Genomic DNA, 12,425 nt, shown 5'->3' with positions numbered 1-12,425 from the left:
ACACACCAGGAGTATGTGGCCAACTACTCTCTAATTAATCTCTAATAATTATTAATCCTCCTTTACATCTGCACTTCTCAGTAAAGTTGCTCAGTATTGGATGGAATCAAGAAAAAAGAATAACCAAATGAAAGCAAAGCAGAGAACAGGAGAGGAGATTTATTCGCTCAAGCAAAACAGAAAGCTGCTAGTGGCTTTGAGTACGAGAACATTGCAGGATCATGGAGTATGTGTACGCAGTTTATGAGAGATTTGTGTAGTTACTATCTTTAAGCCATTGGCAGGAGATGAAATTCATCTCGTATCAGGCGTTTGTGTATTTGATGAGAGCAGAGCTGGTGCTGCCTTCCTTTTCCTCCCACTGTGAAGATCCTACAAAGTTTGCTCTCAACTAGTTGTTGCTCTCTCAAAAACCCTGTTGACTTCTTTGAGAATCAATCAATACACTGTGATCCTTAACACAACATGGCTCTGTCTGGGTCTGGATTCAAATGTGTATCTGGTGTAGTTTTAATTAAAGTTTAATTGACACAACATGTCAGTAATCTTCACCTTGTAGTTGGGATTTGGGCTGGTGAATGAAACTTTTTTTTTTTTTTTTTTTATCTAGAACGTGTAATTGTTGTGCATGTGTAAAATCACTGGGCCTTGACATGTGCTTTACAGAGCTTTTGTAGTTTTTCAGATGTGTAAAAAAAAAAAAAAAAGATTTGTGCAGTGTTACATTTAATATTTTGATCCTGATGTCAGTGTTTGTTGGTTCCTGCTTGTGATTCCAAGGCACTTGCTCAGTCAGGATGAATTTAAAAGATGAATATAAAAGCTAAAGATAAAACAAAATGGCATGAAGGGAGCTGCAACCTGTGGCTGCTCTAATACCAAAGTTACACATTAGTTTGATAATAATATCAAAACCTTGAAAACAGCGTTTTCAAATCTGTTCAGCACGCTTGTCAACATGTCAGCTTATGTTATTTTACATGAATGAAAACAGAAAGTAAATACAGCTTGTAATAATAATAATAATAACAATAAAAAGTCCTACTGCTAAAGGTAGTGGAGCCATGTGTGTTATGATGTTCTATTCTGTTGTGCTTCACCTTAATCAGAGACTAACAAACAAGCCACGCAACTTGTTACAGCTAATGCTGTGAATTGAAATGTCAGATTTCTACCTTGTTTGTCTTTCTGTGGACGAATAAAACAATGATGATGTAGTAATGAGCTTAAAGCAGCGTTTCATTTTCTCACATATTAAACACTTGACTGTTGATCTGCCAAAGATGGATTTGATAGGCTTGTAATGAAGAGCTCCTGAATCACTCATAACTGTACTGGCTGAAAAAACACCATGATTGAGAGCTAGATTTGGCTCCATGGTGTTCACAGCAGCTTATTAACACAGATTCCTACTTAAGCTAATACTTGCAAGAACTCATTTCTTTTATTTGCAAGAAAATAGAATAAATCAAGCTCTGCTCTGTGATGAGGTTGTTGTGTGAATATACTCAGAGTTGAGTTAGAAAAAAAAAAAAAGATTTAAACAAGCAGCCACGGTCGGGATACATGTTGACAGGCTTTCCCTTGAGGTCTTTTACTTGATTGCTCAAAGGTATTTGAGGAAGCGGCAACAGGCATATGGAAAATGAAGAAAGACAGTAATCACAAGCTAATTCGTTGGGCCATAGGCTCATGAAGCTCTACACTATGCTTTACACTCTCTGGTAAGTTCATTAACTTGCACTGTCCCTCCTAATACACAAGAAAGTAGAAGAAAGAAGCCTCACAAACATGATTTGCTTTGAAGGCTCAAATTCTTGAAGTAATGCTGTGACTATCACAACATTCCCTGTGTATGTGTTTGCATTAAAATGACTTTCAGCTTTGGCCATGTTTACACAGCAGTACTCCTCTCTGCTGTTACAGCCAGTGGCCACTAGATGGCGGGCCAGTTCCATGTGCGACAGACCTGCCAAAGCAGAAGAGCACCAAATGATCACACTGTAAACATATTCACACAACCAGCTCAGTTCAGACACAAAATTTTTTATTTGAAGCAGTTAATTCTGACTGATATCTGATTTGTTAGCGCACTCCATATGCCAGGAAGCTTTAGCGTTACCTTACTGTCTATCACAGCAGCAGACCCAGAACTACCAAATCCTTAAAAAAACTTCACAAAAATACAGATGCCAGCCAGCCAGCCAAAATATCAAACTCATTCAGAGACACCTCTACAAATATTATCAAAAGCAATTTGTTCCAAGAATATATCAGCGTTAGCTTCCATACAAAACTTCCATTGTTATTGCAGCTGCAAAAAAGTGCTATGAAATGACTTGAGGAAAGAGATTTAGAGCAATATTAGTATCGATGTGTGCTGATGCAAGGACGTGGTTAATTAATGTCATTAAATCAATGTGGGAGAAGTGAGGTTCGTCACCAGGCCGTGCTAAAATGAAGCACAGTGGTCTGAACTGACCTGTGACTTAAAGGGGTAGAGATCTGAGTAACTTCTCTTTTTCCAAAACTCACAAAGAAAGCTGACATTGAAGAGAAATCTTTGTATTTTCAGTGGTTGGGTTTCCCAAATCTTCTGGTAGCAGCAAACAGGACAACCCTCCACCACCAGAAACAACTTCTCCTTCTCTATTTGACTGGACTATGGTGACATCTGTTGGTTTTACTGAGAACTCAGTCCATTAAAGATGACAAAATGTGTGGGTTATTGGTAGGTTTGATATATGTATCATGGCCAAACTATTATTTTGTATCTTTGGCAAATGTGCTAAATTAGGAACGGTTGGAGCAGTGAATAGGCACTATAAGCATGTTCTGAATCTAAAAATATACTGTATGTAGTTCATGTATAGAGTTGAACTGTGGCATTGCTTTGACTGAAAAGGTCCCCTGATTTATTCTAAGTACAATGTGCTCTATCAGTGATTTTCCAGGACTAGAACGAGTGTGGTTTAGAAGATAGGTGCATTATTTACATTTTTTTACTGATCATAACGGCCTGATCGGTTTCACAGGTCACACTTTGAGTCCCCCTACATGAAATTCCACTCAGTAGCCACTAAATAACACAGCACTCAGCAGACCCACCTGTGTATTCGGCTTCCTTTGCATAGAACCTGTCTTACATTGTTCATTAAGAGCAATACAACTACTTCCATACATTTCTTAAAAATACAGTTTTCAAAAAAACAAAAGAACAAACAACAACAACAACAACAAAAAAAAAAACTCCAGTCACCAGTAAACTAGTTATATATTTGTTGGTAGTAGCTATTTGAACTACGAAATTGCACCAGACGATAACTGAACACAGGAAATCCACTAAATAATCTACAGTCACTTTCATGATGTCATATCTACAGTCAAGTGCGGACATGGTTGCTTTGACTCAACACTAAAAAAAAGTTTTGTGTTTAAGGCTTAACCCTGGAGACGCACTAAATTGCCATGCAAAAACACATTCCACTGAAAGCAGGCGATGAGAGACTGAGATAGAGAGCTGACATCAAAGAGTGTATGTAAGGTTGTCTGCTTATTCTGGTTTTACCATGACACACATACCGTGTTGTTCTGCATCTCACACACATAAACACACACACACACACACTGGCACACTATGTAACCTTTTCAGGCTTTTCAGGCAAAGTGAGAACAAAAGGAAAAAGAACGCCTTTGGCCTCCAGAGGTGCTTTCAGGGTTTCTTCAACAAAGTAAGCGTTCTCCTCCTCAACCACAAACTGGAGCGTCTGAGTTTTGTTCACACAGTAGATGCAGTTCCCGATGACGGCACACCGGAAGGGTAAATGGCTTCCAAGCCTCTGCGATGCACAATCATGCCACATTTTCACTATGGTGTTGTATTTGAACACGTTGATGCCCTGCTCGCGGTTGACGTCGAAGCGGTAGATGAAGCTTTTGTAAGCCACCATGTCGGTGGACTTCTTCCTGCTGTTGTTGTAGGGGCACTCCTGCCACTCATCCCTCTTGGGGTCGTACTTCAGAAGGCGGTAGAAGAGAGAGCCTCCGGAAACATAAAGCTCCCCACTGCAGGTGGTGGCTTCGTGGGCCACTGCAAACGCTCCCTTGGGCAAGGGGGCTATTGTGGTCCAGCGGTCCATGCGAGGGTCATATTTTTCCACTGTAAACAAACACTCCCCTCCAATGGCATACAAGTAGCTGTCCATAGACACGAGCTTTAGCTGAGCACGAGCCTGATTCAGAGGTCTGACCTCAGCCCAGCGGTTGGTGACGGGGTTGTAACAGAAGACTTTGTCTGAAACTTTGCCCTTGTCCCCGTAGCCCTTTATTCCCCCTGCCACAAACAGATAATTATACATGGTGCATATCCCACACCCTTTAGTGTTCATGTCCTCAGGCATTGCTGTCAAAGGTCTCCAGTCATTTGCAGCTTCGTTAAAGTAGTAAATCATGTGGTTCTCTTCCAAAGACCCCATCGACAGGGGGCTCTGAGGGCGGCTGCCGCAGCGGCTTGGTGGTCGACTCCCAACTCGATCGAAGACATCGTTTATCTCCGCAACCATTAGAGTCTTCCTCCCCTCCATTCTCTTCTTCAGGATGAGATCCCGCTCGGATCCCGTCAGACGGCCGTACACAGACGGGTCTTTGAGGATCTGCAGGAAATTGTCGCTCATGAAGCCGTAGGCCGTCTCCTTCAGTTCGCTCAGTCGCTGCTTTTTGGCGATGGTCAAAATTTCATAGCAGTTCTCTGTGTTGATTTGTTCGGACATACAGTCCATGGCAGCCTGGACGGCACAGGGGATCTGAAGGATCTTTGCACCTGTGATGACATCCACAACATTGTCCTTGCTGACATTCATCTGGGTAGTGTAAACATAGTCTATCAATGTAGACAAAGTCTTGTAGCTCACTCCCTTCACTTTCAAGATGTCTCGTGACAGCCGTGCTTTGAAGTAGTCACTCTTCTCTGCCAGGACAGACTTGTGAGCACTGATGGTCTGGCCACAGACTTCGATGACTAAATCAGGCTCTTTTTTTGCCTGCATATTTTCACCTTCCTGGCTGAGGTTCGATTTTAAGACTGACTGATCGATGTCCTGTTTGGCTTGGCCAAGCAAGCATCCAGAAGAGTCTGCGCCGTAAGACCCTTTGGCTCTGGCGCCATTGTGGATTTCACTTCTTGCACAGTTTTGCTGCATGCCAGCAATGTGATTGGACAAAGTAGAGTCAGTATGAAGAGGGAGAGCTAGTGCTCTCTTCTCATTGGAGAGGTGAAACTGCTCAGCTCTTGAGATATACGAGCTGTTACCTTTGTGATCGACATGATGATTCTCCATCAGTCTTCCGTCCAACAGATATTCCTTCTCAAACGCTAGAGGAGAGCTGAAATGGTTGTCATCCTGCAGGAGTCCCGGCACATAACCTGAACGTACGCTCCCATCTTGGCTGGCAGGTGAGACGAGGTCAGGGTGGACAGAGTGGAGGAGGACATCAGCCTCCACTGTGATGGTCCTGCCGCCCTGCCTGTGAGCCTCATTCATGTTGCTGTGCTCTCTGCGTCTTCATGCTGAGTGTATTCTAACACTTGGTGACCGCTCTCCTCTGCCTCTACCTACAGGTGGGAAAAAGGTGGGACAGATGAATGTTCAGGCTGCAGGGACTTCTCCAATATCTGAGGGGCGCCATTTCATTAAAAACTGCCTGTGACATTTAAAGGAAAATATTACTTTATGCTGCCATTAGCTGCCAACTATGATGTCTAATACATTCCATTATTTCAGTCAGCACATGCGCCATCTTTATCTGGAGATGAAATCAACATGCAGCTTCTTGGCTGCACGACCTGCTGCATCCATCAGCCTGCCTGTCCGTCATCTGTCACAGCCATTCACCTCCAATATGACGAGATCAGGGCTTTTGTGGTTACTTCAGAAAGTCATGTGTGAGTCGATCCCCCATCTTGCGGATCATTCGGTGAGGACATAGCTGACTGGGCCGAGTAAACAGCGATCAGGAGGAATCTCCCTTTACACAGAGGAGGATTTGTGACCTACCTTCCCAGTCAGTCGCTCCACAAAGCTCCGTTACGTAAGGCGCTCTGAATCCTGACGGCTCGGGATGACTTTACTTCGTCGAAGATGTCCGTCTGGTTGGTCCCATGCGATCGGCCTTCCTCACATCAGCCCCCGCCAAGTCATCTCCTCCGGTGGAAGCGCGTCCAGCGGCGCCTTCTGCAGAGACGGCAGCCCTCCGCTCCGGACTGCGATCTTTTTTTATTCTGAACAGATGACTACAGGAAGGCGGTTATTGATCTAAGCCACGCCCCCTTCACTCGGTATTAACCCTCCTCTCCATAGCACGAGACTCCCATCTGTTGTGCGCGCGCCGGACACGTCCCAGAGATGCGACGTGCCTTTACGCACCGTGTTCTGAGCAGCGGCGACTGAAGTCTATGGGAAATCCCTCCTGTGTTGCCCGTGCCCATAATGACAGCCTTTATGTTTATATTCTTCTGGATATCACATGCTCCGTCCATAAACACCACCTGACCCCTCCGGCTTATGTCTCAGTACAGGATGGGGACCTGTATGGAAAAGTGGCCTTGGAAATGGAAATGCATGCGTGTGAAGGAGCTCAGCGGCTGCAGTAGCAGGGGCAGATTTTTTTTAATCCAGGGTCTGTAATCTCCCCTCTGTGTCGACAACTGCCCTTCAAATACATACAGAGAGGAGCCACTGCCAGCACATTAAACAACTAGCAGCCCTGGGAGATTAGATTCAGCTGGGAGGTTTTAATGCCAGATATTCTGAGAACAAAGACTCCTGAGGACTGACACACTGATATCTCCATGGAAACCTCAGGGTCAGGGGAAAACAAAAGACTTCCAGCCACAGAGTTGTCTTGATATGTGAGTAATGGCAACACCCAGACAGGGAAACTGATAAGTGGGTTACTTCGACTGAGGTTCGACTGGCTTGTTCTATTTAGGTTGAACATCATCTTAAGTCTACAAGGTACAAGAACATCAGCTCATATGATATTCAGGATCAACCTAGGGTGCTGTGGACTGTAGCAGGGATCCAGTCTATTTTTGTTAGAACTCACAATAGAGTGAAACGTGGTTGTGCAACAGCGGACGTGGGCGTTCAACGAGAAAAAAAGTCCTGACCCTCTCTGTTCAACAGTGGGAGAAATGAGCAGTGAAATCCAGGAGGAGCTGTGTCAAGCTCAGTTCCTGTGGCCCCTCAGGCACATTGCTAGTCCTGGCATGTACTGATGGCTACACACAGTTGCAGTGGAGGAAAAGTACAAGGTTATTTTAGAGTCAAGAAAAATAGGCACACTGACACCATTACCTCCTTCTTTTATCTCCTAATACTATAGCAGCATCGCTATTCTGGACAGACATGCTCAGTTGAGCTCACAGAACACCACACATGAAATAAACAAGTTTCCTCAATAAAACAATGTTTATGGAATTGTTAATGTACAGAAGAGACGTACAAACAAATTGTGACAAATGTATAAAGCTTTTTGTCTTTTTTCTTTTAAATATTGTAATGTGAAAACAAAGATGCATTCGGGAGAACAGAACAGGACCCTCATGTGGCAATAAGAACTCTTTCTTCTCTTTGTGAATAGAAACCTGGCCAGCCAGCGATTCTTCTCAAACCCTCTTAAACTAATTCAGTCACTGCTACTTCACCTTTTCATCCCTTTGCTCTGTTAACATAGAAGCTGGAGCAAAAGTTGATTTCAAACACTTTCTCTAACCCCAATACTCTGATACATGCAATCCTGAGTTGTCATACTTCATATTTACAACTCTGGCCTTAACAGATGATCTGAGACTGGCAAAAACTGAATCCTACTCTATTGAAAAGTTTATGTAGCAGTTTCAAAGCGCAATCGTTACCTTCCACACATGTCAAGCATGAAAAAAAAAGGTTTAAATACTGCAGTCCCATACAGTCCACTGGTATGGCACAAACACTGACATGTCATCAAGTGTCTTAACCAAGTTACAGAAAAACAATCTTCATAGGATGGTGAAATTCAAGACCTCTCAGTGTTTACAAATCAATACATCCTCCACAGGTACAGCATAATGTCTGACAGGTCTGTGGGTTGATGTTGATTCATGAAGCATCATGGTTAAGTGGTTGTATTGCTCCTTTTATGGGTGGAGACGCCATTGGAAACATAATGCAGTCTAATGCAGTTCTGGTTTAAATAACACATTTAGTTCTTCTGATCCTTTTTAAATATTTTGCGAAGTGTAACACCAGATATCCATGTGTGATTTGTGCAACGCACTATTTTAACCTGTGAAGAAAAGACAGAAAATACAGGTGAAATCCCACAAATACGCAACTAAGATTTCTACTTGTACCTGCTAAAATGATGTTTAACTGACCTATACAGATATTTTGGTGTCACATGTTAAGTAAGGGAATTTGCCAGATCATGATAGTGGAGGTGGTTTCCTCATGGCGAGACTGTTTGGTCTTTTTATTCACCCTGCGGTGACCCAAACCTCCGGACACCACCAGCAGAGAGCTGACATCCACCTTGTTGGAGCGGCGGCCCCTCTGGAGGTGGGCTGGGTCATGGAGCATGTCATAAAGGGCTCCGTCCTCAGGCCCGTGCTCCAATGAACCTTGGGAAGGAGCTAAGGAGCCACAGGATGAGGAGGATACAGAGTCCTGGAGGGCCATTGTGGTGCAGCCTGCTTCTCCCAGCCACACGCCTTGTCCCTGAGGGGAGCTAAGGGCTGAATCTGGCGGCGGCTGGGTGTTCTCCACATCCTCTGTCTCCGATCGCTGGCCTGATGTGGAAGGGGTGGAGATGGACAGGCCAGAAGGCCAGTTGCACACTGCAGCAGCCACGGTGAGGAACTTGACTGGTCCATTGTGAGCGTGTAAGGACACCATGCCCCGACCTGAAGACGAGTACAGCCACATAAATACACGCTGTAATTTTCACTCGCTCTGATGTTTGCTTGGGGATTTGCAGTATATGAAATGTCTGAAAAATTTGACTCGGAACTTACAACTTTCATTAAATTTTGGGTTATTGGCAGGAAGAATAGGCAAATCAAACAATAATGAATCCTCAGAAAGATATGAGAACATCTTCAAGGCAAGGAAACCTTAATTGTCAGGTCATGGCATGGAAATGCTTTATATGAGCAGTGCTGAGAAAATGACGATTGATATAACATGAGATCAGCAGAAAAGCAAGAATGAATTGTGTCTTATGTTAACTTAAAATGCTTTTTCCTGCCTTTCAATACCTACGGTTTGGACTGACTGGAAGGTGAGGGAAACAATCTGTTAAAGTGACATTCTGTTATTCTGTGGGAAAATGCAATGGGCCAATCAGTTTTGTGTTCCTTCTGTACATACATCTGAAAAAGTGATATGGAGATGTTTCAGTGTTACCTGTGACCTTGGGGATCCCCTGCAGTCTGGGGACAGACAGAGCTACGGTCACCCCCAGGTTGGTCCCGACCAACAGCAGGCCGTGACAGACCAGCAGACTGCTCACGGACACTCTCTGGTTCCCTGTGAATAAAGACAAAAACATATAACATACACTGATCAAAACGCTTGAAAATTAACATGTTGAACTACAGAGAGAAACATTTAGATTGTTGGCATCCTTCGACCTTTTCAACCTCAGCAGAGTAGTGTGCACATGCACACTTTTGTGTCTTGTAAAAGCAGAAAAGTGCACATTTAATGGGCCACTTCGCTGTGCTTGAATACAGTGTGGTATGTGGAAAAAGGAGGGGGGGAGGTGTGGTTGTCTGTTTTAGTGGGTAGGGGCATTTCTGCAGCGATGATGTTCAACAGTAATTTGTCTCCAGGGCAACATAAAGAGGAGCCTGAATAAAATCTGCTCTTTTCAAGTGTCTGAACACAGAAAAAAGCACCATTATTTAAGTCAAACCAACAAGCACTAAAGTGTTATGTAACAGAACCCTCTAATGCTGTAATCAGGCAAGGGGCTCTGCCTCTATTCAGAAAGCTTGTTGCAGCTACACAAAAGGACAATCTGATCTGACCTTTTATTTTCCTTCCTAGTCAGAGAAATTGCTGTGATGCCACTTTGGACTGTAAAAGCCACTATTGTTAAGTTAACAGCACCTTAAAGCAAGGATGGCAATATAGTCAGGCTTACTGACAGCCTGTGTTCTGTGACTTATGTGAAATTTGGCACTTGTGTCAGACCATTTCCTCACAGGAGCGTTTGTCAAGAATAAGATATGTAAGAAATGGTATCACCTTAAACATTTTTAAGCTAATTTTTTTTCTGATTGTAATTAGAATCTGGGGTTTGGAAAAAAGAGACGTTTTAGTCCCGCTATGTGGGAGGCAACTGTCATGAGTCATTACTGCTGTAACAGCTTGACTTGAATTTCCTCCCTCAAAGTAATCCTCTTGGGCTTTAGGAAAAATCACTGCCAGTCTCTCTGCCGCCCCCCCCCACCCGCTGGAGTTGACCCTTTGCATGGGGTGCACACACACGCCTTACTGCCATACTTGCAGGAATCCAGCCAGATAGGCAGGCAGGTACAGTGGAAGAGGCTGCTCTGCATCTTGCCCACATGTGCTTCCAATGAGGCCCCAGAGTTAGCAGAAACACACAGACTGTTGGTCAGGGACCTTGCTCAACGTCTTCCTTTAATAATATTTGGAGTTCCCCACCCAGAGGGTGAACTAAAATAAACCCAGAGTGAGCGTCAACATGCCCCAGCTCTCGCCCAGATCCTATACCAAAGCACCACTTTGATCTGCACTTAGTCCTGACAGCCACCAGTAGGGGGGAGGCGCAAAACCCAAACATTACAATAATACACTGTACTGGCCATTCGATCAGTGTAGAAAAAAGCAAGATCAGCACAATGCGAATGATGCTTTCAGTCTGCAGCTGAAAGGTATACCCTCATTCTATATTACTCCTGCTGTAAAGTTATCAGGGTTGTTTTTGTTTAGAAATTCACATTTTATTTCAACAGATTAAAATTTGATTCATCAGTTGCATGTTGACTTGAGGCATCTGTATTTCAGTGAGCCTCACTAGCTGCTCTGTGAGACCCTGTTCGAGTGTAGCAGAACTGTGAGCTAAATAACAACAAGAACTTGATCTCACTTTTTGACAATGTCAGCATACTGATGTTGATCAGGCATTACGTTTACTCAACAATTTCAGTTTTTATCATGTTATTATCTGAAAATACAGTCTACTAATTTTCATGGGAATCCATCTAATAGTTGCCAAGACATGACCAAAAATGTGGGCATCTGAAATGTTCAAACAAGTAGTAATAACCCTTGGGCAACAATTCATGTCTACAGAATTTCATTGAAATATCTCAGGTAGTTTTTACACATTATTCTCTGGGCCAAAGTGGCGAACCCTCTGACCAACACAGCTGTCCAACAGACCATGTTGTTAGAAAAAAGACCAACTGCAGATACATTTCAGACGTGTATTAACTGGATCTACTTTGCAGTGCAGCTACAGTATGTTTCCAAGTCCTGCCCTTGTTGAGTCAATGCTTGGATCTCGGAGGGAGTGGATGTTAATTCAGGAATAAGTGTGTTATCCACGTTTTGAGGTGTGCAGCAACAGTGGCCAACAAACAAAGAAAAGCTGGAGGTGTTATTTACTTACCCCCCTGATGTTTGTCTCTCATTAGATCATGCATGGCTGCTTATTTAGGTCACAGAGCAGTACACAAAGGCAGACCCACAACCCTGCAGTGCCACCATCCTCTGAAACATCACAGTGCAGTCTGCTTTCCTAGTAGTTCACCACCTTTGAAGTGCTTATTAGGAACTTCTGAGGATATTTCCTCTCTCATAAAAATGTTTAATTATTTACACTTTACACATTGTATTGCCTCCTTTTCCCTTTATTGTGAGAACTGTATGACTATTTTTGAGCCACTGTTCTTGGCCAAATGTAAACTGTTTATCCTACTTTATGATAGAAAAAAGATACAGTGGGAATACAGAATAATAAATAAATAAATAAATAAATAAAGTCCAATGAGTACCTACATTTTTTAACATAAACAGAAGGTAGTCTGTTTTCACGTACAAGTATGATCTAATGAGCTACTGATACCACTAAATTGCTCCAGAACATGAAATGCATAGGATTCTTTAATAAACAGCAGCTATGTGTTACAGTGATAATGATGCCTATTACAGCATATTAACCTGCTATGTGCGTGTTCAGTTCCAGGAAAAGCAGCCCCAGTCCCCAGAGTGGGGAGTTAGCAGAATTGCTCCAACATGCTTGAACATGAGAGGGATAACTCCACCTAGAGCACCACCTGCATTTCACACTGCACCATTCATAGGAGCATTCAGGACAACGCCCCATGTCTGCATTCACTCGGTCAATCCTGA

The 12,425-nt window shown here is 43.3% G+C and overlaps 2 protein-coding genes across 5 annotated transcripts in view; both read right to left on the bottom strand.

Moving 5' to 3' along the window:
* Positions 1 to 1,574: 1,574 nt before the first annotated feature.
* Positions 1,575 to 6,291, bottom strand: kbtbd11 (kelch repeat and BTB (POZ) domain containing 11). The gene is made up of 2 exons (XM_029493785.1): positions 6,054 to 6,291; positions 1,575 to 5,611 (listed from the first exon to the last, which is right to left on the bottom strand). The coding sequence occupies exon 2, from the start codon at positions 5,538 to 5,540 to the stop codon at positions 3,636 to 3,638; it is 1,905 nt and encodes a 634-aa protein (XP_029349645.1). The 5' UTR covers positions 5,541 to 5,611; positions 6,054 to 6,291; the 3' UTR covers positions 1,575 to 3,635.
* Positions 6,292 to 7,331: 1,040 nt separating this feature from the next.
* The window catches only part of arhgef10 (Rho guanine nucleotide exchange factor (GEF) 10), a 44,801-nt gene continuing 39,707 nt past the window's right edge, over positions 7,332 to 12,425 (bottom strand). For 3 of the 4 annotated variants that reach the window (XM_029493632.1, XM_029493633.1, XM_029493634.1), the window contains 3 exons: positions 9,444 to 9,566; positions 8,417 to 8,941; positions 7,332 to 8,325 (listed from right to left, as the gene is read on the bottom strand). In XM_029493632.1, coding sequence (XP_029349492.1) covers positions 8,436 to 8,941; positions 9,444 to 9,566 — 629 coding nt within the window. In that variant the 3' untranslated portion in view covers positions 7,332 to 8,325; positions 8,417 to 8,435. The remainder of the gene's footprint in view (positions 8,326 to 8,416; positions 8,942 to 9,443; positions 9,567 to 12,425) is intronic. The other variant, XM_029493635.1, reaches the window with a different exon arrangement.

Source organism: Echeneis naucrates, chromosome 22 (assembly GCF_900963305.1).
Source record: "Echeneis naucrates chromosome 22, fEcheNa1.1, whole genome shotgun sequence".
Lineage (NCBI taxonomy): Eukaryota > Metazoa > Chordata > Actinopteri > Carangiformes > Echeneidae > Echeneis > Echeneis naucrates.
This window is presented reverse-complemented; position numbering and strand designations above follow the sequence as displayed.